Source organism: Haemaphysalis longicornis, unplaced genomic scaffold, assembly GCF_048455015.1.
Source record: "Haemaphysalis longicornis isolate Haplotype H1 unplaced genomic scaffold, Haemaphysalis longicornis Haplotype H1 scaffold_1, whole genome shotgun sequence".
NCBI classification, from domain to species: Eukaryota; Metazoa; Arthropoda; class Arachnida; order Ixodida; family Ixodidae; genus Haemaphysalis; species Haemaphysalis longicornis.
In genome coordinates this window covers 109,951,311-109,976,445 of record NW_027526203.1, presented here as the reverse complement: position 1 = coordinate 109,976,445, position 25,135 = coordinate 109,951,311, and the positions used below count along the sequence as shown (strand labels likewise).

The window sequence follows — 25,135 nt, the reverse complement described above, 5'->3', positions numbered from 1 at the left end:
ATCTTGTGTTGTTATATCTACGCTCGTGAGTCCGATTCTATGGTACCACCGTACACGCAGAAAGGAAGTGTCGAACTGAGTGCAAGGACAGGTGTTCTTATTGTCTACTCTGGGGACGCCACTGAGTTCGATTTTCTCACCCTTCATACAAATCCGGAGTACTCATTTCCCCCTTTGCTCCATTGTCTTACGCCGCAGGTGACTCGTTCGATATCCGCAGAAGCGGAACCGCACAAGGTGGTGATTCTGTGCCTGCGCTTCGCTTGCGCCTGGTGCCTCAAGATCTTCCAGGGCGGCACTGACGGAGAGCTCATATCCCGGGAATGCAGGCGGCGCTACCGCCTTGGAAACCTCGCTCTCATAACTCTCAACCGCCTCTCCATGTCTGGAAATCTGACCTACCTGCACAGGGCCCCTGAAGGCACCACTACCACGGAGATCGTGCGGTAGGTGTTCGTACGTTCAATGCTCTCGCAGTATTCGCGGAACTGCCGGCTGTTTCTCGTGCCGTTTGTTGCGGCATGCCACGCACATGAAACATCACGACAGTGTCTATGGAAGCATTTTTTGTGGAAGCTGTGCGTGCAAATCTTATGACAGTGTTGTTAGGAAAACTGAGCCCCATTATCAAGGTACCATTCATCACCACGTGACTAGTAAGCCAGGAGCTTCTCCCCGAATTCCTGCGTTTCAGAAAAAAAAAAAAAAAAATCGCGGGCCATCTCCACTAACATTAAACCTGGGGAGGGACGAAGCATGCAGTGTAAGTGTATTATTGTCGCCTTGACATTTTTGTCAACGGAGATGAAACCATTGGGGGTAGAGGTATACAGCTTTCCTGTAAAGGTCTCGTGTCTTTGAAGCATGAAGGGGCCTAGCGCGAGGCGCAAACGAGTGTCCCGGTGTTTTTTAGTACGCGTTACGAAGCGATCTAGCGCGAGGCGTAAACGAGTGTCCCGGTGTTTCGCGTTATGTTCTAGCGCGAGGCGTAATTAAGTGTCCCGGTGTTTTAGTGCCGGGACTACATGAGCCGATGGTTACGAGGACGACAGGAGACGCCAGCAGCCCGAGCCCCTGAGGAGCTTGCCCCGAAAAAGTAGCGTACTTGGATTTAAGTCTTCGGCAATTTACGCGGCGTGGCTACCATGACGCAGTTGCCTAATGAGGGAGGTATGTAGTGGGCCGGAGACTTTTAATGATCCGTGTTCGTGTTTCGAAATAGACGGGCTTCGCTCGAAAAGAGGCGGGGGAAGCTTGAATTCAGAGGCACAGAAGGCAGTGTCCAGTGACAGTTACGTTAGCTTCTGTAATTCCTCTCGCCACTAGTGCGGGCTGTGAATAAGGCGGTTAGACACTGGGCGTTGTTTCTCAAGAGTTCGGTAATTTACAGCGGTAATCCTAATATAGTTCTCTCTTTGACAATTAACTATGCTCGTAGAATATTCTGGCGGCAAATCTGGAACGCCTGCTATTGTGTTAGACGGCTACGTGACACAAGTTTCTTTGTCTCTTTTTTGCAAAGGGCTGTTCTGTTAGTGTATTTTTGAAGTAGCGACGGCTCGGATAATGTACCGTGCTACGACACCGCACTTCACTTTTCGACATGTCCGGTGCTTCGGCTGGGCTAAGCTGCATGTTCTCACGTGTTTGCGGCTTCGACTCATCGAAGGTAGAACATTGGAATAATGCACGAGAAGAACAGATTACTTATTCTCTTCAGCCATAAAACTTTCAGCACCTATTCCACTCGCCTTAAATAACTGACGTCAGGGTGCAGTTTTAGTATTCAGCATTTGTGGGACCCGCTGCAGGCGTTCTTGTGTGCATGGTAGGGTATTTTCTAAGACGCCCTTTCGTTACGCTTGCAGGGTGTACATCGATCGTGAAGACGAAGAGTTTTTCACCATCATCCGCCGCTACGAGGACGTGTTCACCGCAATCATGATCGACTGGTCGGGCGTGACGGACATCCAGTGCAAACTGAAGAAGGATCGCACTGACGAGTGGTTCCTCCAGTTGATGGTCACCGGCAGTCGGTGGGCCCTGGAGCGCCTGAAGGAGATCATCGTGTATCCCTCCTTCCGCGAGGTGCTCACTGAGGTTTTCAAGCGGGAGATGGCGCAGCACGATTAGAGGTTTCCCTCACCAAGCTGCCGCTAGCGGAGACGCCTCGGTCTGGGCTCGGATGGCCATGTCGTTTGACTCGTTGAACGGTTCTACCTAAACGCAGTTTGTTGAGATAAAGGCCCCGGACCCCCCACCGTTTTTTTTTTCAGAGCAGAGGAGGCATGTGCCATCCCTTGACTTTTTTTTTTGTTTTCCTTCCCGATGCCATTTACCACGGCAGCGTGGAGTGATGCGTTTTGTGGTCATGCTGCATCTGCTGACAGTAGCTTCCAGAGATTGCTTCCATTCACCCTTCTCCCCTCCTAACGGACGTCACAGAAGCATCTCGCAAGTGTAAACAGTGACAGTCAATAAAGGTTGCTCATCCTTGTATTTTGCGCTGTGCGTTTGACAAGAAAAGGTGACATTGAAGGTTTTCCTCCGCAAAAGATTTCCTATGAACGCGCTCTTGTTCGCCGCTGTCCGCCGCTTATTTTGAGCCTTTGAAGCTTGTGCTCTGCAGGATGCCGGAGAATCAGATCAGCGTAAGTTGATGCGAATTATCCAAGTGGGACTATCGGCAGCCAACCGTTTCCTGTGTGAGTATTCTGTACTTCGATACTTGTCTCAGTGCCTAGTCCTATGAAGGTGGCCGATTGTTGTGCAAGGCATGCCTGAAATAGGCTGTCAGTGTTATATGCGAGAACATTGCACCACGATTTTGTGAAAGCGTGGTTTATGGTACGTCTTATCCTAGGCGCGATAAGGAGTCATTCCTTGGCATAATTAGTTGGGCGGGGGGGGGGGGGTAATCAGCTGGGGAGTTCTTAGACGGGTTCCTTGTTGCCCTGTATCCAAGGGTATTCATTCTGCCTCAAATATATATATATATATATATATATATATATATATATATATATATATATATATATATTGCAATTACCTTGTGGCGGAAACACAGTACACAGGGTGCGATAAAAAATTACTGCGATAGGTCTATTAGCCTACCTCGGCCAATTTACGGTCAACATACCCGTACACGGGTGTTGTACAACGCTTTACAAACCGGAGTGTATCCTTCTTCCAAACGATATTTTTGTTTGGCGCCGTGAAGCCGTGTGCTTTTTGGCAAGCGCGATTACCCGGTCAAAAAATAGCCGCCGTTGTAATGACCACCCCCTATATGGGGGTATTGCATAAGGGGTGGGAAACAACAAATGCAATACATATGCAGGATGGGTATAAGTACGAACAGGGGTAAATACTGCAGAAAGGAAAATAATGCATATGCAGGATTGGTATAAATATTAACAGGCCTAACACCTTGCAGAAAGACAACCAGAAAAAAATTCCCCGCATTTCCCCGAGGGGAAGAATGTGAAAGTGCGAATGCAGGAGTTGAATTTCCGCGGTTCGGTAATGTTCGCGAAAGAGAGATCACACACACAAACACAACTACAAAGAAAGAAAGATGCATTTATTCACAGACACCTATTTGTGTTGTCGTTGTACTTGATTGCTAGAGCGGATCTCAGCTTTGAAATTTCGTGTCAGTACTCCTTTAAGCGGGTGCATTAGCCCTTCTCACGCCCGATTCCTGGCCAATCCCCCACGTGGGTATGTGCCATGCCAGCGGCCAGGCAGCGCGCGCCCATCTCCCCCCGTTGCCAAGGAAGACGAGGAGATTCCTGGCCAATCTCCCACGTGGGTATGTGCCATCTCCCCTCGTTGCCAAGGAAGACGAGGAGCGCGCGCACCCGCAGCTGTTGCTATGTGGACGGACGGCGGTCAACGGAATTCAGGGTCGCTTATAAAGTGCATTCGCACTTAAAAAAGACAAAGCGATAGAGAACCAGGGGTACAAAAAGAACACCCTTGATCATTCAATGTGAAAAGAAGCGAGTGACATTTTGTGTAAATGTTGAGTGGCACATTGTGGTGGCAAGATCAGCGGGAAGGCCATTCCAGTCGGGGGCTGCGCGAAAAAAGGAGGCGGCAAATGTTGCACTGGTACGTGGCCGGGCGACATGAACAATGAGTGGTGCGGTGAGATATGCGGGCAGGAGGCAACATATAGGGCGGGTGACCGAGTGGACTGTGATAGAACTTGTGGAACAACATGAGGCTTGCAACTCGGCAACGAATGTTAAGGTTTAAAAGATCAGATTCTTGTTTAAAAGTTGAAACACTCACGTTGTACGATTATGAGGAATGAATGAATCTAGCTGCTCTATTCTGGACTGATTCTAGTGCGTCGCTTAAGTATGCTTGACGAGGGCTCCAGATAGGTGACGCGTATTCAAGTTGGGTGCGAATTAAAGATTTGTAGGCTAGCAGTTTTGTATAAACGGGTGCATGACGTAGGTGTCGTTTTAAGACACCAAGCGATCTGTTGGCTGATGATACGATGTTGTTAATGTGTGCGCGCCATGTTAAATCGTTGCTCAAAGTGACTCCCAAGTATTTATAAGTGATGACATTTTTCAATGTGACGTTACCGATTTAATAAGAATAGGTGAGGGAGCTGCGGCGACGGTGGAAAGAGAGGGACTTGCATTTATTAGGATTTAGTGTCATGAGCTAACGATTGCACCAGTTAAGCCCGTCGTTAATATCATCTTGCAATGCAACTTCAGCTGATGTGTTAGTAACGGCATGGTATATTACACAATCGTCTGCAAACATACGAATATTGCTGGATACAAGGAAAGGTAGATCGTTAATGTATATTAGTAATAATAAGGGGCCGAGAACAGATCTATGCGGGACGCCTGATATTACTGCCACAGGGTAAGAGCTATGTCTATTAACAGTAACAAAATTGGGAATGATTAGTAAGACATTTTCGAATCCAAGTTAGAATTTCAGGGTTTACGTTTAATTTCGAAAGTTTTAACACCAGGTTGAATGCTTTTAACTTTGTTGAATGCTTTTGCAAAGTCAAGAAAGATGGCGTCAGTCTGTATATTACTGTCCAGGTTAGTGTGCAGGTCATGAACGAAAAGGGCAAGTTGGGTTTCACACGAGCAAGTGAAGCAACTTTATTAAAAATGCCTGCAGAACGATTAGGCGTCCCATGTAAGGAAGGCGTCACCATGACGCGGCCATGACGTCTTCCCGGCTGTTGGCACCTCTACTCCGGCCGCTGCCTCACGACTCCCTTTGGTCGACTGCGCCTGCCCCTGTTTTGGGGTGTGCAGCCTTCCTCCGGTTTCGCTCAGTCGTTGCCTTTCGAGGGCCGCCGAGATCTGCTGGACGGCCTGGGCTTGGATCTCTTGATCGTAGCAACGCATTGCGGCCTCGAGCCACGGTGGGATCGTTGTCATCGTCGTCGCTTCTCCCGGGCTCTTGGCACAGTCCTAAAGGATGTGAGCCGTAGTGGCTCCCTCCTTTCGGCACACACAACAAAGGTCACTTACATAAACACTCGGACATATGTGCTTCATCAGCACCGGGGTGAGTAACGACCCTGTCTGTAGTTGTCGATATATTACTGCTTCCTCACGGGTCAAGGCCGGATGAGGTGGCGGCATAGTCCTTCTATCTAGTCTCTACCACTTCACGATTTCGTTGTAAGAGGTCATCCTGTCCTTAATTTCCCACCACCGAGTCGGGTCGACCGCAGTAGCACGTTTGGTTAGTCCTCACGGCGCCGCGTTCGCCGTCTCGCTGTGGTTTGCGTTGCCGCGATCCGACTCATCACTGCCCATGTGCGCCGGAAGCCACTTAATCACAGCACACCGACTTCCACTCGCGAGATCGGCCGCACGCAACACACGTGCGGCTTTACTACACACTCTTCCTCTGGCGTAGTTTTTCACTGCCGTCCTAGAATCACAGAGCACAGTCGTGCACTCGGGGTCGGCGATGGCTAGGCCAAAGGACACCTCCCCTGCTCTATGCGCCGTCGAGTCCGCACACTCGCCGCCGTCCGTATTGCACCGGTCGCTGCCCCTACGACTGCTGCGGCGAACGCCCTTCTGCCTTCTGGATACTCTGCCGCATCCACAAACATAGCACCCCTGTCTTTGGCATGGAGATCGATGAGCACCTTGGCCTTCGCCGCCCGCCGCTCCTTGTATAACTCGGGGTTCATATTTCTTGGCACAGGACACACCCGTAACCGTCTGCTAATTGCTTCCGGTACAGGCACGTCTGTGTTCTCGGGTCCCGCTTCTTTTGGCCCAGGCCTACGTCACGCAGCACTTGTCTTCCCGTTCTTGTTTCCGATAGCCGCACGAGCTGGGCGGTCCTCTCCCTTACAAAAATGCTTTTTTACATTCTGTAGACGTTCTGTTGACATCCTACCAACTTTATTGCTATCCTACATACTCTTACATTCTATTGACAGTCGTCTGTAAAAAGTCTACTGAATGTATGTTGACACCCGCCTGTTGACTGTTGTATGTAGAAAGTCTACTTAATTCACGTTGACATTTGTCTGTTGACGGTTGTATATAGAAAGTCTCCCTCATTTTTGTTGACATTTGTCTGTTGACGAGCTTCTGTAGGATGACCACTAAAAGTGTTTTGACACGCTTTGTCTCAAGTTGAATTTAACGCAAACATCTTTTTCCTTCGTCCTGGAGTCCGATTTCAATTAATTCATATTGGTTTTTGCTAAATACCAGGACAGGTTCACAATATTTGGGGACAAACTATTTACTTGACTTTAACCAAATTACGTTACTTTGTTTGAATCAGGTTTTAAACACACACACACATACACACACACAAACACACGCGCGCCCGAGCGCCTGCACGCACTCACGCACGCACGCACGCACGCACGGACGCACACAGACACACATACTCTCTCTCTCTCACACACACACACACACACACACACACACACACACACACACACACACGTATCTTTCTCTCTCCCTCTCTCTCTGCATGTATCTTCACACTTGTGCAGCCCGAGAAAAAAAAAGTAGCAAAAGGGAGCAACTTTCACTGTTCGTACCTCGAGCCGCGCAGTTTCTCCCTCGGAACAACCAGTTCGTCCCTCAGCCGCACGGGTTGGTACTTCACGACCCGCTCGCTTTCACTCTTCACGGTGATCAACATGACTATTCAGCGGTTCCGAACAAGCGCCAGCCAGCAGCATCAACCACGCGCAACCGCTCGTCACTGTGTTTTGATTTGCGCAAGCTAAGTGCCATGCATGGTTGAAAGGAACGAATTATGCCAGTAAATATTTCGCGACAGACTACTGGACGTGTCTCCAACAACGGCGATAATCTAAAATCGCCTGCTATGCCCACCTAATACGGCCGGCGCAGATGTTTTGGTCGCTCTCGGCCAACCGCCAGCGGCGCCCCTCCCTCTTTGCGTACCTCCGGGAGAAACGCGTCAATCACCGGAGGCAGCCGAAACGCGGCGCGCAACCCATTCCAGATTTCCGTTTTGTTTAGTTACAGCTTGCAACAATAAAGTAAACATGAAGATATGTGCAATTGCTTACGTTCCAGTGTTTCGCGGTATTATATTTTGGAAATAATAACGCGTAGTTTTGTAAACATGCAATGAGAGGCGCGCCTCACCGCGGCATCGGCATCCCGCGGCTGGCGGGTATATATACATGAAGTGCACTGCTAGCATTTGTGCGGTGTCCTGCTTGCAAGCGCTTGTGGTTTTTCGTATGTAGTACGTTTGTGAGCTGGGGTTGTGTTGTTTGTTGTGTTGTGTTCCAGGAAGTGCGCGTGTGGATGTGTGGCTCCGCAAAATGTGAACCCTCGCAGACGAGGTTCCCGAGGCCTAATCTGTTTCTGCTTTCTTTTTTTTTTCATTTTTGCTCCCACTAAACGATCTTTTAAAGGGCAATAATGACGACGTTCTATTAAGCTGTATTGACACCACGGTCTAGGAATGGCCGGCTTTTCTCACTGCATCACGTTTCGAATATCCTGTCAGAAATGCTTCGGTTAGCAACAGCGATTGAGTATAAAGTCTACAAAAAACTTTCTGTAGAAAGTCTACAGAAACGTTTCAGTTCAAACACGGTGGCCAATGGTTGACAAAAAGTTGGTAGGCTGTTGCTAGGAAGTCTATAGACACTAAGTAGACAGTCTACTCAATGTTGGTAGCTTTTGTCGACTTTTGTCAACAAACATTGAACTCAATGTTGGTAAAAATTTTTATGAGGGCTGCGCCTCGGCGATTTCTTCCAAGGTGTTATGCACTCCCAGGGCCAGGAACGTTTCGGTGCTTTTGCAGTCCAGAAGTCCGAGTGCTGCCTTGTACTCTTTGCGTATGAGCGCGTTGATCTTATTACGCTCGCACTGCCTCCAGTTGTGGAAAGCAGCAACGTATGTAATGTGGCTTAAAGCGAAGGATTGCACTAGCCGAATGAGGCTTTCTTCCTTCATACCTGCTTTTCTGTTTGACACCCTCTTGATGAGGTGAATTGCCGTGGTGACGGTTGACCGTCTCGCCGTTCACTCGCTTGCGCTCGGCATACCCTCGTTGCTGACGCCGAGCGCTCGTTTGCGCTCGGCATCAGCATACCCAGCACTCTGACCATCACTACTTCCGGGATCGTGTGACCGTCGCTCATCTTGATCTTGACTTTCACTTGCTTTCTCGCAGGATCGTTGGCTTTCGCCTTCCTAGCTGTCCCTTTCGGTGGAATCACCAACAGTTGTGTGCGGGATGAAAAAGTTGTTATTAGGGTACAGAAATAAAACGTGTGCTACCAGCGCTAGCCCGATGCTCAAAAGACTGAGCTAGTCATGTCAGAGCACGCCGCCAGCCGCGGAACAAATGTTGTCGTTCATTTATTTGCTGCACATGCCTCCGTAAAGGTTTGGTCCGCAATCGGGCTCTTTGGCGAACCCGCAAACTGTGAATTCAAAACGTACACGTTGTGGAATAGTACGTGCCGCCCAATACCTGCACATGACTGCATGCTGTGGCCTGTGCCAGTCTGCTTGCCGGCGTAATTCGCGCAGTAAGATGAACTAAAAGCGAAGAAACAGACGCAAACCCGTGTGCTAGAAAGAGAGCTGGACGAAGTAATTTGTGACAACAGGCAAAGAAGCGAAAGCGGAGAAAGACGCCAATACGATGCAGTAGTATCGCCGGACTTTCCCATCGAGGAATCTTTTTCGACTTTGGTTTAGTCGCTTCGAACATCGCACCTCAAGGCCACGAGAGGACCGCTGAGGGTTTGTTTGTTGTGACAGACGGTGTGGTTGTGGTAAAGCAGTTGAGTGATAATGTGACGGTGTACAGGCCACTCGGAACAAGGTGCACCTATACGACAGGGAAATCTGATAGTTATTTAATGCGCCGAGGATACACCTCCGACATGCTCAAGGTTTGGTGGATGGCCACACCGCATTCGGGAATGCAATGTCCGCCTAAAGAGCTGCCGTACCTTGCAGCGTAACTTGTGGCTGTGCGGGAAGTGTAGAAGTAGGAGACAGAAGAGTTCGGCTTCGGGGAACGTTTTTGGACGACAGGGGCAGCACGTACAGGGCGCGAATAAGTCAGTAGGAGCGCGGCGCCGCAGGTGGGTAGGACGCTGCCGCAAGTGCAATACCAGCCGCCTTAAGGGGTGATCAAGGCCACTAGCGAGGGGCAAACGGGAGACTCCTGGCGACGGCGAACGTGCCGAACGAGCTACGGAGGGTTGTGTCCGGGGGGGCTGGTCAGGTGGCGGGCGCGGCCGACTAGTCTAGCAAAGTTCCAAATACTGAAGGTTCAAATAAATTTTCATGGCTTCACATTCTTTGAAACCTATAAGCATTCTCCATAATTTTTTCCCGTCGTCTTCAGCAGCAACTTAACAGGAAGTAATGGCGTGCATTCACATTGGGTCTTGAATTTGCAAGGTATGATGTCGTTTTAAAAGGGGGTAGCAGCGAAACAACACTAAGTGCTTGTCACAACGCATCGAACACCACCATATGCGGTACGTTCGCGCAATGGGAGGGGGGGGGGGGAACAGGGAGAAGTGTATTTTGAGGAAGATTCAGGAGTGACGCTGCATTCGCCTGGAACCTACTTCATGATCCGGCATAGCGCGCCTGCGGGTGTGCAGCCTAAAGCAGTGGTTGAGGATCAGGTGGCGCGTAACAAAACATGGGCTTCAACCTCAGGCGGAATTCATTTATGTGCGAAGCGTACCATGAAGACCTTAAGGGTCTTCATGGTACGATTTTTTCGTACTATGAAGTTTTGAAACAGTTTTTCGTCTGTTTCGTATTCTGCCCGTGTACGGTATCACTGCGGCTACTTCTTATTGCCCACACTGCAAAAACAAAAATAAACAACTGCAAAAAAAAAAAACATCGAATTGCCCTCGGAAAATCACTACCTCTCACAGACGCATCAAATTTCGTATTCGCGAAACATAAGCTTGCTTCATGGAAGCAAAATAAGCATACGAGGGATACGAGGGATAGAAGGACAAAAGTTGAATACGCTGGAATAATTTGGAATCGTTACCAATCGTACTTGGCCACAAAAATAGAATCGTTGCAAAACAAGAGCGCCCGCTTCATATCAGGACAATACACGCCTCATCCTAGCACAACATTGATAAAAAGGAATCTCGGTCTTCAATAGCTCGAAACAAGACGCAAAATTTCCAGGCTTACATTTTTTCATCAGCTGTACGGTCACCCTAACAACTTCACTGCCTCAAGAATAAAACCAGCCCAACATATTTCCGCACGTGTAGACCACCCTAACAAAGTGCAGTCTGAATTTTCGCGTACCGACCTGCACCGCCTTTCTTTTCTTCCCTTAGCCATTAGGGAATGGAATGCCCTCCCAGAGCGTATTGCCACTATTACTAACCACGAAAAATTCACCGAGGAAATTGTTCAACTGTTTCAGTGCGTGCAATAAAATACAGACTATTCCCGTTTGTTGCCTAGGTCCAACTTTTGATCGGACCTACCCCGTGTTTTTAGTTTGACGTTTGTTCTGTAATGAGAGTTGTAATATTTCCGCTTGTTTTTGTCTGTGGTTTTACCTGTTTATTGTAATCTTCTGTGTACTTTTTTTAACACTTTTAGTGAATGTACTTTCTGCTGCTTAGACTGCATTGTGCAAATCTGTTGTTTCCCCCCTATGTAGTGCCCGCAAAGGCCTTTAGGGTAATAAAAATGAAAACAAAAAGTAACCAATAGACTACCACAGAGCGGCACGGCAAGTTTCACCTGAGATAATGTTATGCGAAGAAAAATTTGACAACCACCTCAATGCAGCCATACGGCTGCAAAGGAAAGCTGTACAGCTTCCCGTGGTTGCACAGGAGGCCCTCCTCAAAACAGCCTCCGATGGTGTCGTGACACCATTGGACCCCCCTGGCCTAACTGCCTGGTTGATGACCCCACTCACGCACGGGAAATTGGGCTCCGTAAATGCAAAAAATTAAAACCACTACGCCTCAGTGTTTGCACACCTCTAGGCCACCTCAGCTCATTTCCCACCCTAACCCTACCAACAGAAATCTTCCTGAACAAGCTCTTCGACAGCACCCCCACTGCGCCAGAGTCAAAAACAACTGTGTTATTCACAAAACGCCTCCCGATGTCCTTATTGTCACCGCACCATCACAGCCGATCTCGCCCACCACATCTGACACTGGCCCAAATTTTCTCGCTTTCGTACTTGTTAGATGACACACATAAGGCTTTCTCCTGAATAAATAAATGATTGGTTCGTTTAAATAGTGACTCATTGGGATTTACTTATTCAAGTCCTCAGTCAAACCATACGCGGGCGCTACGACACACGAGAATGCGAACAGATGTTTTTCAGAAAGTTCTGGCTGAAAAATCGCTCGGCACAGGCGGAAACTTCGCACGACAAAAAGTCGGTTTATGGCATTTATTTATTTACAGCGGATTGGTCATGATGCTGGCGTGCGGCCAGCCGGCGCGTTCCCACTCGTTTATTTTTCGTTGGGCTTCGTTCACCGTCACTGTAAGATGCCGACGACAAAGTCTCACCACTTCCAATTCCCGTGCGGAGCTTCTGCTTGTGTCAACGGGCGCGTTCATTTGACTAATAACGCTCCCTATCATGATCATCCATTCGCCCACGTGTTCTTCTGCCGGCCGCACAATCTACGGCCGACCCGCCGTAGCTATAGGCTCATTGAGCTGATTAGCCCATCTCGAGTTGACGAAGACGATGAAGGCAATATTGATTTAACTTGAACTACATTGGATATTTAACATGACGAAAAGGATGTGGGGCAAGGCGGGGGGGGGGGGGGGGTAGGATTAACGGATTTGGGGCATTTCGAAGGGCTCAGGACAGGCTACCTTGAAGGGAGACTCAGCTGAATTTGTTCACGGAGCAGGAGGAGGAATAACATTTATTTTCTAAGGGAAAGGGGAGGGCAAAAGAAGAATGGGTGGTGGCCTCAGTACAGGCCGCCTTCAGGCCCCGCAGCAGCCCTCGCCCGGGATATCAGGTACTCCTGATCCTCGAGCTGGACGCTGTTCAGCCGGTGCTCCCACTGCTCCAATGTAGGTGATGGAATTGGGTTGGGATGTTTGACGAACTCCCATACGAGGTGATAGGTGGTGTTTAGTGTAGGCTGCCGGCTAGCCAATGCTTGTTGAAAAGTGCCAGGATGGACACCTTCGTGTCTCTTTCAGGTTTCGTAGTAGTTTATTGGTACTTTTGTCCTTGCCTGGTGTGGTGTTACGGGTCAGACGCGCAAGTGCCCCCTGTAGCTCTTGCATTGTAAAAGTGGCGTACATGCTTGCGTTCGGTTCGCCTTGGTACGGAGGGTGATTTTGTTGCCTCTGTTCTGTGCCGAATAGTTTGTTTTGTATAGTTTGCAATAATTGGTCCGGTGGGTTTGGGTGGTTATGCACCAGGCGTTGGATCTGCTGTTGCGTCGTGGTCTTGGATGGTTCCCAGCCCAGTAGATGTCGTAGTATTTTCCACGTTCTTGTAGTGCTCAATGTGCCACTTTATTCACTTAAAATCTTCTCCAACTTTGATTTTGCAGTGTTAGGGCATACTCTGCTACCTATTTAGTAATTCGAGCTATTTTTAGTTTTAGTTTTCGGTTGGTTTTTCTGGTTTTCCAGCGTTTGATTAGTTCTCTTTGTGCTGCCCATAGATGGTCGAGGTGAGTGTCAATAACCGGTGTTTGAGTAGTCAAAGTTACTGTTTTGGTGTGGCGTTGTACCAGTTTCCCTATCTTTGCTGTCCACAGTTCAAGATTTTCTTCTACAGGTGGTAAATCAGTGGAATCTTGCCGAATCGTGGGCCAGTCTGTGAGCTTGGCTTGTCTTAGGCCGCGGCGTAGGGTGCCGTGAGCCAGTGTCAGGGTGACGATATAGTGGTCGCTCCCAAGATTGTCCGGTAGCCGTTGCCAATCAAATGGGGTGACATGTGATACAAATGTAATTTCTGGAATGGTGTCCCTTGACACAATTGTTAGGTCGTTGCTAAGGTTAGGTCGTTGCAGGTTAGGTCGTTGCAAAGCACAAGTTGGAAATTTTGTGTTGTTTGCTGCAACGTCGTTCCCTTTTTAGTTGCCTGTGGGTAGCTCCAGGAGTGATGAGGTGCATTGAAATCCCCAAGGAACACTAAAGGGTTTGGGCCTGCCTTCTTGATTGCCTCCGCCAGAAGTGGGTTGATCTCCGTAAGGGGCTGGTTCGGTGGGCTGTATATGTTAAGGATGAATAGTCTCCGCTGGCTAGGCTTCACCGGGATGATTTCTATGAAGGTATGGGCGATGGATGAGGCGATCAAATGCTCTTGGGCCGTCAAGTCTTTATTAACTAACACCGCCGTTCTGTGATTGCGATCACCCGAGTATGTTTCATAGCGATGCCTGCATGTAGTATTCTAATTGGGCTTTTTTTACTTCGGAACGACCGGAGCAGCGGACTTCGTAGTCCGCTGCTCCGAGCATGAGAGACTGGATTGCGCTGAGCGTGATGGCTTGTTCAGGATCCTGGGTGCAAGCGACAATTAAGTTGTTGGGGATTTGTACTTGGACGACTACGTTATCGTAAAAATCTTGCTGTGAAATTTGGCTCGCCGCGGCAATGCTGTCAGAAATTGCTCTCAGTGTCCACGCCGAAACGTTCAGTTCAGTTCTCGGGCGGTACACGATCGTGTATTGATCTCGCGGTAGCCGTGGTGGTGGATTTCGAGATGTGGTGGTCTTCGCAGTAGCGTCAGCTTGCCTGTTCGGAGATTTTGACGAAGTTGACTTCTTGCGACGCTCAGGGATCCAGGGATTGTCTGGCGGTCGCGTGCGCCCGCTCAGCGGATCTATGTCCATGTCGGCGCAAACAAGCGGCGAGTTTGAAGCACGTGCACTGACCTGGTTGTCTGGAACGCAAGTGGCGCCGGGGCTCGTAGCCAGCTCTGTAAAGTAGGCCCAGTTCGGTTGGTGAAGCCTCGGATCTTCTGATGGTAGTCTCCAGATTAATTCGGAGAGTAGCCGGATAATTTTGGTGTCCAAAGAGAGCTCGTGGCTTCCGCTAGCCGATACTAATTAGATTTTGGCTGAATGAACTCGAGATTCGCTGATTGAGCGACATAAACGGCAGCCGAAACAGAGCTGTGCTGCTCATGTCAGCCCCCTGGTGGCGACCTCTGAATTTGTGCAAGTCTTTTTTTTTTTTTTTTTCTGGCAGCAGGACAAGTTGTCTGTGCTGCAGAAGAAATCCGGCGCAGAATATATATGCTCCAAGGCGCACTCGGCAAACATTCCCAAATAATGAAAAGGAAGCTAGCTCTGTCACTGCAAAGAGTATACTATACAACCAATGCGCGCTGCCGGTGATGACGTAGGGAGTGGAAACTTGGTGCCTTACTGAGCAACTTGCAAGAAAACATAGGTCGGAGCAACCTTGAAGAAACCTTAGAAAACGTAAGAAAACTTGGAAGCCATGGAACTAAAGATGACAGGAGTAACACTAAGGGACAGTAAATGAGCAGCCTGGATCAGAGAGCTAACTCGAGTAGAAGATATAGTTCAAGTAAAACACAAAAAATGGACCTGGGCTGGCCATGTAGTGAGACGAACCGACAACCGGTTGACGACTAGAGTAACAGAGTGAGCACTGAGAGGCGGGTTTAGAAGATGGGGAAGGCCATTAACTAGAGGGAGGGGGCGAATTCCGAGGCAAGGAATGTACTGGGACAGCGCGGGATAGGAGCGGGTGGAGGTTAATAGTAGAGGCCTTCGTTCTGCAGAGGGCCAAATAGTCTGCTGCTGTTGCTGATGATGGTAATAATGATAATGATATCGCATTGTTTTGCAATATGTTATCAGGCTACCGAAGCCGTCATTTATTTTACGAAATACATCGTTATATAAAGTTTTTTTTCTACACGCATTGGTTGTACAGATTAAACGTGCTACCAATCCGCTAACTCTAGCCCTGCTGACTTCCGAGTGTGCTGTCATACCCAACGTCAGCTAATCGGCGGGGAGGATGGTGCGAGGTGAAACGGCCCTTTCTAGTGCACTTTCTAAAAAAAGTAATCTAACTTGGCTGGTCTGATTAGGCAATCTTTGTAACCCACTTCAGTGTCATTTGAGCTGGCGACCCTATTGACTGCTATACAGGTTCCACATCCTTATCGAAAGCAATTAAGCCGTGTCGGTCAGGGGGCAATGCGTCATAACGAAGCAAGCCAATAATGTGAAAACTCAGAGGCACTATTATGTGGATGCAGAGGGTACTTCAAAATATCTAGGAGCCTGGAGGACAGTAGTTTAAAAAAAGATGTCGAGGCGCTCAGTAATCCGTCGGTGGTTCGGAGCCATAAAAATCGAATGTAATAAATAACAGAACTGAAAACTGTCCATCTTCCTTACAAAGTGCCTGCTTGAAAAAATCCAAACTCAAGGCTTGCGAAAGTTATACTCCAGAAGCGTTGAAAATTTTGATATCGCTATGGCTGTTGAAATGCCGTTAGCACTTTGAAATACGTTTTTTTTTTTGGGGGGGGGGGGGAGGAGGCGATGTGGCGGAAGGAGGTAAGGCGGACGCCGGCGTTCAGTAGAGTGTCTATTATTGAGAAGAAGACCGTATAAGACGTGTCTGAAATGAACTGCAGCTAATAATATGTTTCATGCAGGCTCACTACATTGGAGAGGAGACCATTGAACGATTCCTCACGGCGTATATGCTACCGACACACGCTTTTAATTACGGTGTCCACGGGGGGCGGTCTTGTCTCCCTTTTTTTTCTAAGCGAGGCTATTTACCGCTACGTCCGCATGGGAGCTTTTATTTTTAATTCATCGAATGGCAATGCAGAAAGCAGACGATGTGAAAATTCAATTGGGACAGCCGGGTATCAGCATATCTTAAGCCGGACAAAGCGAAGAGCAGAAATTGCCAGAACTATGGCAGAAAATGTTCGATTTCTGTGGTAAGATCAGTTGGGAACATGAACTATTTCGTGATGCGATAGATGTCAACCTGGTGTATATTTATTTATTTATTTCTTGATAATACCCTCAGGGTACATTGAAGTACACTGCAGAGGGGAGGGGCAAGGATACAATAAATATACACAAAAGTATACAAGGAAGCAGATGCAAAATTTGAAAATATCGAGAGCAAGAGAGAAAATAAATAAGAAATATAGAAGTGCATGATACATGAAACAACTAAACCAGGTTTGACAATGCATTTTTGAATAGTATGGCGTCGGCTATGCTTGTTAGGGCGGCTGGTAGACAATTCCACTCATTGCTGGTTCTGGGAAACAAGGACTATTGGTATGCTGACGTGTTACAGCGAGGCACGTTGACCTTTTGTAAATGATCGCGTCGAGATATGAATCGTGCAGGTTCAATCCAAAGGGAACGCAAAGAAGGATTGTGATAGAATAGTTTGTGGAAGAGGAGAATTTGAGACTGCTTCCGGCGGGTAGCAAGCAATGGAAGATGTAAAGTCGCCTTCATGACAGTTACACTAGTTGCACGATGATAGCTAGCCAAGATGAAACGAGCTGAACGGTTTTGTATGGCTTCGACTGCGTGTGTTAGTGTAGCATGGCCTGGATCCCATATTGAAGATGCATACTCTAACTGTGGACGAACGTACGTGGTGAACAGCAGTAATTTTAATGATAACGGAGCTAAGTAAAAATTTCTTTTGAGGTATCCTAAAGTGCGATTAGCCTTGGCCGTTATGTATTCTACACGTGGTTTCCATGAAAGGGTGTTAGTAATGTGGACGCCCAGGTAACGGTAAGAATTGACTGATTCTAGGCAATTGTTGTTGAGGTAATACCTTGCGCACTCCAAGTTAGTACGGGAAACACGCAGGGATTTACACTTGTTAGTATTGAGGTCCATTTTCCATACGCGACACCACTGGGAAATGTTGTTGAGGTCTGCTTGGATGGATAAGGTGTCGGTATCATTTGAAACTTTACGGTATATCACGCAGTCGTAAGCAAAGAGGCATATTTGAGAGGATATGCTGTGAGGCAGGTCATTAACGTAAATTAAAAACAATAACGGACCCAAGACAGACCCTTGGGGAACGCCAGAATCAACTGGAATCAGAGGTGAGTCAATGTCATTTGCCGTAACGAATTGGACGCGTGATGTGAGAAAGTGGCGTACCTAATTAAGGAGTGTGGGTTCAATATTTAGCGCGCTCATTTTGTACAGGAGGAGTGAGTGGTTAACTTTATCGAAAGCCTTGGCAAAATCAAGAAATATACAATCAACCGAGTAACCAGAGTCGAGGCAAACATGTAAGTCATTAGTAAGTTTTAGGAGCTGTGCCTCACAGGAGAAACCTTTTCGGAATCCGTGCTGATTTATACAAAAGAAACAATTTTCTTCCAGAAATTTTACCAGATGTGAAAAAATGACGTGTTCCATTATTTTGATTGGAACAGAGGTTAAAGTAATCGGTCTGTAATTTGATGGGTTATTAGCATCACCGGATTTGTAAAGAGGTACTATTTTTCCAGTTTTGATTGATCAATGGTAGGGTTTAACGCGCCGACGCAACGCAGGCGATGAGGCGCGCCGTAGTGGAGGGCTCCGGATTAATCGTGACCACCTGGGGATCTTTATCGTGCGCCGAAATCTCGTACACACGGGCGTTTTTGCTTTTCGCCTCCACCAGAAAAGCTACCGCCGCGGCCGGGAATTGAACCCGCGACCTCGTGCTGAGTAGCGCAACGCCTTAGCCACTGAGCCACCGCGGCGGGTTTTTCCAGTTTTCTAGTCTTTGGGCAAAGTACCAGAATTATAGGATTGAGAAAATAAGCATTGTAAAATTATGGAACAATTTGCACTCGTATTTTTCAAAAAACTTGTTGTTAATTGTCAATTCCGCAAGACGAAGTTAGCTTTAAATTATCAATTATTGCTTTAAGGTCAGCATAGGAAAAAACTATTGGATCCATTTGAAAATAATTTCTAGGCTCCAGCTCGGTACGAATGTCGGTGTTTATGGGCGACGAGAATGGATGGGCAAACGTGTTATTGAGCACTTCAGAACATAAGCTGCTTGGAATAAATCCACCTGAAGGTGTAGCCAAAGAAATTCTGTTAGTCTCTTCGCCTTAGGGTTTGTTTAGGGTCAAACGCTTAGGGTTTGTTTTAAGAATATTCGGTAGTGTGGTTTTATAAAAGGTCGATTTAGCTACTTTTAAGGCAAGTGAATAGGCTACCCCAGCTGCCTTGTAGGCTAACCGGTGTGCGGCATTGCATGAATGCTTTGTCTTCCGGAAAAGCCGTTTCTTTTTATTAGAGAGACGTAACAAATTTCGGTTGAACCAGGGTGCCTTTTTGTTATTAAATACGCGTCTGAGAGGAACGTGCCGATTAATTAGCTCGTTTACTTTGTTTTTAAACATGTTCCAGTTAACTTCAATTGAACGTTCGAGGTGATCAGGCAAAAATATGTCAAGAAAACCGGCCAGTTCACTGTTTATCGCTGAATAGTTAGCTTTGCTATAATCTCTTATCTTTTTGAAACCTTTTTGTGATACCGAACGGGGGAAAATCAGCGAAAATTGCAGTACATCATGGTCACTTAAACCAGGCAAGTGCGTTATGGTTGAAACAATATCAGGTGATGACGTAAGTATTAGGTCTACAAGGGATGACGAATTCTGTGTAACCCGTGTAGGGTTGATAACAAGCTGCGACAAGCCGAAGACCGAACAAACAGTGATGAAATTGCTAGCCTCGGAAGAAAAAGGATCAGAAAACGGACATGATGCGGATCATACAATGTTAGCAAAGTTAAAGTCACCCAGCAAAAGAATTCCTATTCCGGGGTATCGAACCGTGATAGCGTTTAATAAGTCGTGCAAAGCATCATTAAATGATGAATCAGTTGAGGGTGAGCGATAAATAACACCTATAATCATTTTCTTAAAATTCACTTTCACACAGCACCACATTGCTTCGAGTTCAGAAGAGATGGGAATACGGAAACATTCATAACATTCTTTAAAAGCTAGCAACACACCACCACCAGTTCTATCGCATCGATCACTGCGATAAATCAAATACCTATCCTTACAGCTAAATAACTGTGTATTAGATATTTTACTCGTCAACCAAGTCTCCGTTAAAGCGATTATATCGGCGCTACAGTCATTAATTATTGCACTTAGATCGTCTCTTTTGCGAAATAAACTGCGAATGTTCGTGTAAAGGATTGAAAGAAACTGTGGTTTGAAAACGCAAGCACCACCCCTCTCGTTTCCCTAGTCATTTGCCTCGAGTACGCGGCCAGAGCGAAGGGTTGGACCAGCAGGGCCTATTTCATAAACAGAGTCATTATCTGGACTGTACCCGTATCGTTTGCCGTTCATGACAAGTTTATTATGCCGAAGTTTAAAAGAAACATTTTGCTCTTTGCCATATTCAGTCAATTTTTTCCTCGCATTTCGGGTTGCCAAGCAAAAATCTTCGTTCATGGCAACCTCACTGTCCTTAAGAAGTGCACGTTTAGACAGAACAAGTTCTTTCGTCTTTGAAGTGGAAAGTTTGACAATGATTGGTCGACATTTTTCCGATGTGAATTGACCGATTCTGTGGGCGCGTGATATTCTGTCTTCTGGTATGTTTAGTTTTAGGGTGTTTTAAAGCAAAGCTTTTTACCTCTACCCCCCAAGGGTTCTTTCGCGACCGTTGGTGTCACCAGAAAACTCCAGCGAACAAATAAAATAATTCACTGGCACCGCCGGGAATCGAACCTGGAACTAATAGACTAACAAGGCGAGAGCCCGTTGTCTTACCGATTTAGCTAGGAGCCCACGCGAAGACTGGGAAGACAGGTGGTGTACTCACCAAGTACATCTACGGGTTTACCCCCTTCGTTCTCGCTGAATGCCACGTGAAAGCGTCACGCGATCACTCACGCCCGTCTAGCGGCCCTGTGCGCACCTTTCTCATGTGCTAAGAGTTACAAAAATTAAAGGACGCTCACACCAATGCATGGCATCTCACTTCTAGTACGCCAATGAGCTAAAGCCTGTGGCCTCCAGTGTTCACGTAAACAATCACAGATCCTTGTCGTCCGCCCTCACACCAAACCAAGGAATACATTCAAATACTCCTTGATGGCCAGGCCATCACTCCAAGCCCCAGCATCAAGATCCTGGGCCTACATCTCGAGGCTAACACCAAGAGTGACGTCTCCCTGCAGCGCCTCAAAAACAGCAATAATCAAATCATACACACGATCAGGCGAGTTGCCACCAAGAAGCGAGGCCTAAAGGAATCCGGCACCTTTCGATTAATTGAAGCTTTTGTCCTCTCGAGAGTTACTTACGTCAACTCCCTGTCTTTGATTAGAAAGGCGGTCGAGCAGGCCATTGGTCTTCTCATGAGTGCGTCCGCACAGAGGCTGCTTAGCATGGGGCTCCACAACACGGTGGAAGAGCTGATGGAAGGCCATCGTTCTAAACAGAAGGTCCGACTCAGAACTGCGATGAGTAACCGCGTGCTTCACCAGATTGGCTGGGCAGCCCAGAATGTCACTCCGCTTGACGTACTCAAAGACTTGGCGACTAAAATTAAACATGGTCCCTTTGCTTAGAAATATGAACCCCTGACATGACGAGGGTCACCGAAAAGCACGGGCTCAAGCGTTAAGCTCCACCCTCGGTGGGGATCATGCAGTTATCTACACAGACGCCTTCAAATATCGAGGGCAGCAATACGCCATCATCGTGGCTACCTCCAGAACCAACCTGCTTGCGTGTACCTCGCTTAGGACCCAAGAAATGACGGCAGCAGAAGAGGCAGCCATCACCTTGGCTCTCGCTCAACCAGGGGTTCGAAGGGTAGTCATCGATTCCCAGCAAGCCTACTGGAATTACCAGTCGGGTTGGGTGTGTTTGCCTACACTGCGCGTGCTAAAAAACAACTCCCCAAACGGTTCCATTCAGCTCATCCGGACACCCCCTCACGCTTCAATGGAGGACAACAAATACGCCCACCCAACAAGCCTGCGCTTTTACCTCCCGTGCTATGGAGCTGCACGAGCACAGTCACCCGCTTGTCACGTTCAGGGAGATAACCCAGCATTATCGCCTTCTGAGACAGACCGTACCTTCGCCTTACCCTGACCTTTCCAGAGAACAACAAACTACTCTACGGCTCATACAATCCGGGCTCCTTCCCACAGCCTACGCGTCTTCATTTAATGAATCCGAATCGCTACGACGCTGAATGGGAATTTTGCTCAGAAGTAGGAACACTCCGCCCCGTAATCGGAGTGTGCGACTTTAGCCCTGAGCACCCTCCTCTCTTTCCGTCAACTACCCAACAAGAGCAACGGGAGATGCTGCTGTCCAGGCCCTCTCTACCTACCCAGCTTCAGCGGGTGGACAGAAAACAGGCTGCGCGGACTGCATATGGGCCCCACAGAAGAAGGAATCACTCCCCAGGGCTGCACTCTGGGCCGTTCAGAAATCTGAACAGAAGTGTTTCTTCCTCCTCCTCCTTCTCTGCCGCAAATCTCGTCGCCTCCGTCCGCGGAGCAGAGACGGAGAAGACAGATCGTCTAACACCGGGTTGGAGCTTACTTTAGTTTTATAAAAAAAGTTTCCACTCTTGTGCTACACCAATAAACTCAACCAAACACCGTTCATGCTTCATGCATTGATTCAACCTTAACTAGAATATCTCTTTGAAGTAATAAATGGTGTGATTAAGTGCATTTCACTTCTCTCTGGTTTTGCTATTTGTAGAGCGATGTGAGTGAATTTAAGTGACTTCGCATGGGTAATCGTTATGGGTGCCGTTTACAGCTTTGCTTTCCAACCACATCCACGGGGTGGATTGGCGCCATTTTTTAAACAGTGATAAGATTTTTTCTTCTGATTCTTCGGCGGATTCCTTGGCAACATCCGGTAGGCCATGAAAAATGAGGTTGTCGCGGCGAGAGCGGTCTTCTGCGTCATCTAGCCGTGTCCGGAGGCTGTGCGTGTCCTTTTCGATTTGGCTGACACTTTCGCGAACTTCACTAAGATCGGATTTGCCACTTTTCTAGCATAGCTGTCTGACCTTCCACGTTCTCTAGTCTTATTTTCATGTCGGATATCGCATCGAAAACCGTACTTTGTTGTTCTTTTAATTCTGCAATAGAATCCTCCATTGTGCTTTGGACACTTTTCCATTCTGATAGAACGCTCATTCATAACTTGAACGGTTTTTAGGACCTCGTAAAGTACATCATCGGGAACGGGTTTGCTCTCAACATCCCCACACAAAAGCAAGAACAGAGAACAAAATGGTTCTAACAAGGCTTCGGGGCATGGAAGCACGACTACAAAGACATCATCAGACTTAAAACAAGTGCATTTCAGTTGGTAATGGCCACTAACCTGGATTACGAAGAAGAATGCGTGTAAGCGTCTCATCGTGGTCGCGCTTCCATGCCCACTGATCAGGCTGTGCGCCGTCCCAAGCTTTAAGAAACTCGCCGCAGGCGTCAGCGATAAAGTTGCGGCTGCGCACTGATGATCGGAGGCGATGCAGTCGAAAACACGGGCAAGGTGCGCACTGCTGTTGTTGAAAAAGTGCTCCACGGGAACGCTGAATGGTGTCCTTTGGGCTTGAAGTGAAGTCGAAACCTTGGCTGTGGACCCGTTGGGGATGACCGCAGTAACAGCAAGACCACCCCAAGATCCGCCCAAGGCGTCGAAAACCTGGATTACGAAGAAGAATGCGTGTAAGCGTCTCATCGTGGTCGCGCTTCCATGCCCACTGATCAGGCTGTGCGCCGTCCCAAGCTTTAAGAAACTCGCCGCAGGCGTCAGCGATAAAGTTGCGGCTGCGCACTGATGATCGGAGGCGATGCAGTCGAAAACACGGGCAAGGTGCGCACTGCTGTTGTTGAAAAAGTGCTCCACGGGAACGCTGAATGGTGTCCTTTGGGCTTGAAGTGAAGTCGAAACCTTGGCTGTGGACCCGTTGGGGATGACCGCAGTAACAGCAAGACCACCCCAAGATCCGCCCAAGGCGTCGAAAATCTGGATTACGAAGAAGAATGCGTGTAAGCGTCTCATCGTGGTCGCGCTTCCATGCCCACTGATCAGGCTGTGCGCCGTCCCAAGCTTTAAGAAACTCGCCGCAGGCGTCAGCGATAAAGTTGCGGCTGCGCACTGATGATCGGAGGCGATGCAGTCGAAAACACGGGCAAGGTGCGCACTGCTGTTGTTGAAAAAGTGCTCCACGGGAACGCTGAATGGTGTCCTTTGGGCTTGAAGTGAAGTCGAAACCTTGGCTGTGGACCCGTTGGGGATGACCGCAGTAACAGCAAGACCACCCCAAGATCCGCCCAAGGCGTCGAAAACCTGGATTACGAAGAAGAATGCGTGTAAGCGTCTCATCGTGGTCGCGCTTCCATGCCCACTGATCAGGCTGTGCGCCGTCCCAAGCTTTAAGAAACTCGCCGCAGGCGTCAGCGATAAAGTTGCGGCTGCGCACTGATGATCGGAGGCGATGCAGTCGAAAACACGGGCAAGGTGCGCACTGCTGTTGTTGAAAAAGTGCTCCACGGGAACGCTGAATGGTGTCCTTTGGGCTTGAAGTGAAGTCGAAACCTTGGCTGTGGACCCGTTGGGGATGACCGCAGTAACAGCAAGACCACCCCAAGATCCGCCCAAGGCGTCGAAAACCTGGATTACGAAGAAGAATGCGTGTAAGCGTCTCATCGTGGTCGCGCTTCCATGCCCACTGATCAGGCTGTGCGCCGTCCCAAGCTTTAAGAAACTCGCCGCAGGCGTCAGCGATAAAGTTGCGGCTGCGCACTGATGATCGGAGGCGATGCAGTCGAAAACACGGGCAAGGTGCGCACTGCTGTTGTTGAAAAAGTGCTCCACGGGAACGCTGAATGGTGTCCTTTGGGCTTGAAGTGAAGTCGAAACCTTGGCTGTGGACCCGTTGGGGATGACCGCAGTAACAGCAAGACCACCCCAAGATCCGCCCAAGGCGTCGAAAACCTGGATTACGAAGAAGAATGCGTGTAAGCGTCTCATCGTGGTCGCGCTTCCATGCCCACTGATCAGGCTGTGCGCCGTCCCAAGCTTTAAGAAACTCGCCGCAGGCGTCAGCGATAAAGTTGCGGCTGCGCACTGATGATCGGAGGCGATGCAGTCGAAAACACGGGCAAGGTGCGCACTGCTGTTGTTGAAAAAGTGCTCCACGGGAACGCTGAATGGTGTCCTTTGGGCTTGAAGTGAAGTCGAAACCTTGGCTGTGGACCCGTTGGGGATGACCGCAGTAACAGCAAGACCACCCCAAGATCCGCCCAAGGCGTCGAAAACCTGGATTACGAAGAAGAATGCGTGTAAGCGTCTCATCGTGGTCGCGCTTCCATGCCCACTGATCAGGCTGTGCGCCGTCCCAAGCTTTAAGAAACTCGCCGCAGGCGTCAGCGATAAAGTTGCGGCTGCGCACTGATGATCGGAGGCGATGCAGTCGAAAACACGGGCAAGGTGCGCACTGCTGTTGTTGAAAAAGTGCTCCACGGGAACGCTGAATGGTGTCCTTTGGGCTTGAAGTGAAGTCGAAACCTTG

At 48.4% G+C, this 25,135-nt stretch overlaps 1 protein-coding gene across 1 annotated transcript in view; it reads left to right on the top strand.

Moving 5' to 3' along the window:
- Positions 1–2,442, top strand: part of LOC144145885 (uncharacterized) — a 59,840-nt gene extending 57,398 nt beyond the window's left edge. Inside the window, exons 19-20 of the mRNA XM_077677756.1 lie at positions 199–446; positions 1,869–2,442. Coding sequence (XP_077533882.1) covers positions 199–446; positions 1,869–2,133 — 513 coding nt within the window. The 3' untranslated portion in view covers positions 2,134–2,442. The remainder of the gene's footprint in view (positions 1–198; positions 447–1,868) is intronic.
- Positions 2,443–25,135: the final 22,693 nt, after the last annotated feature.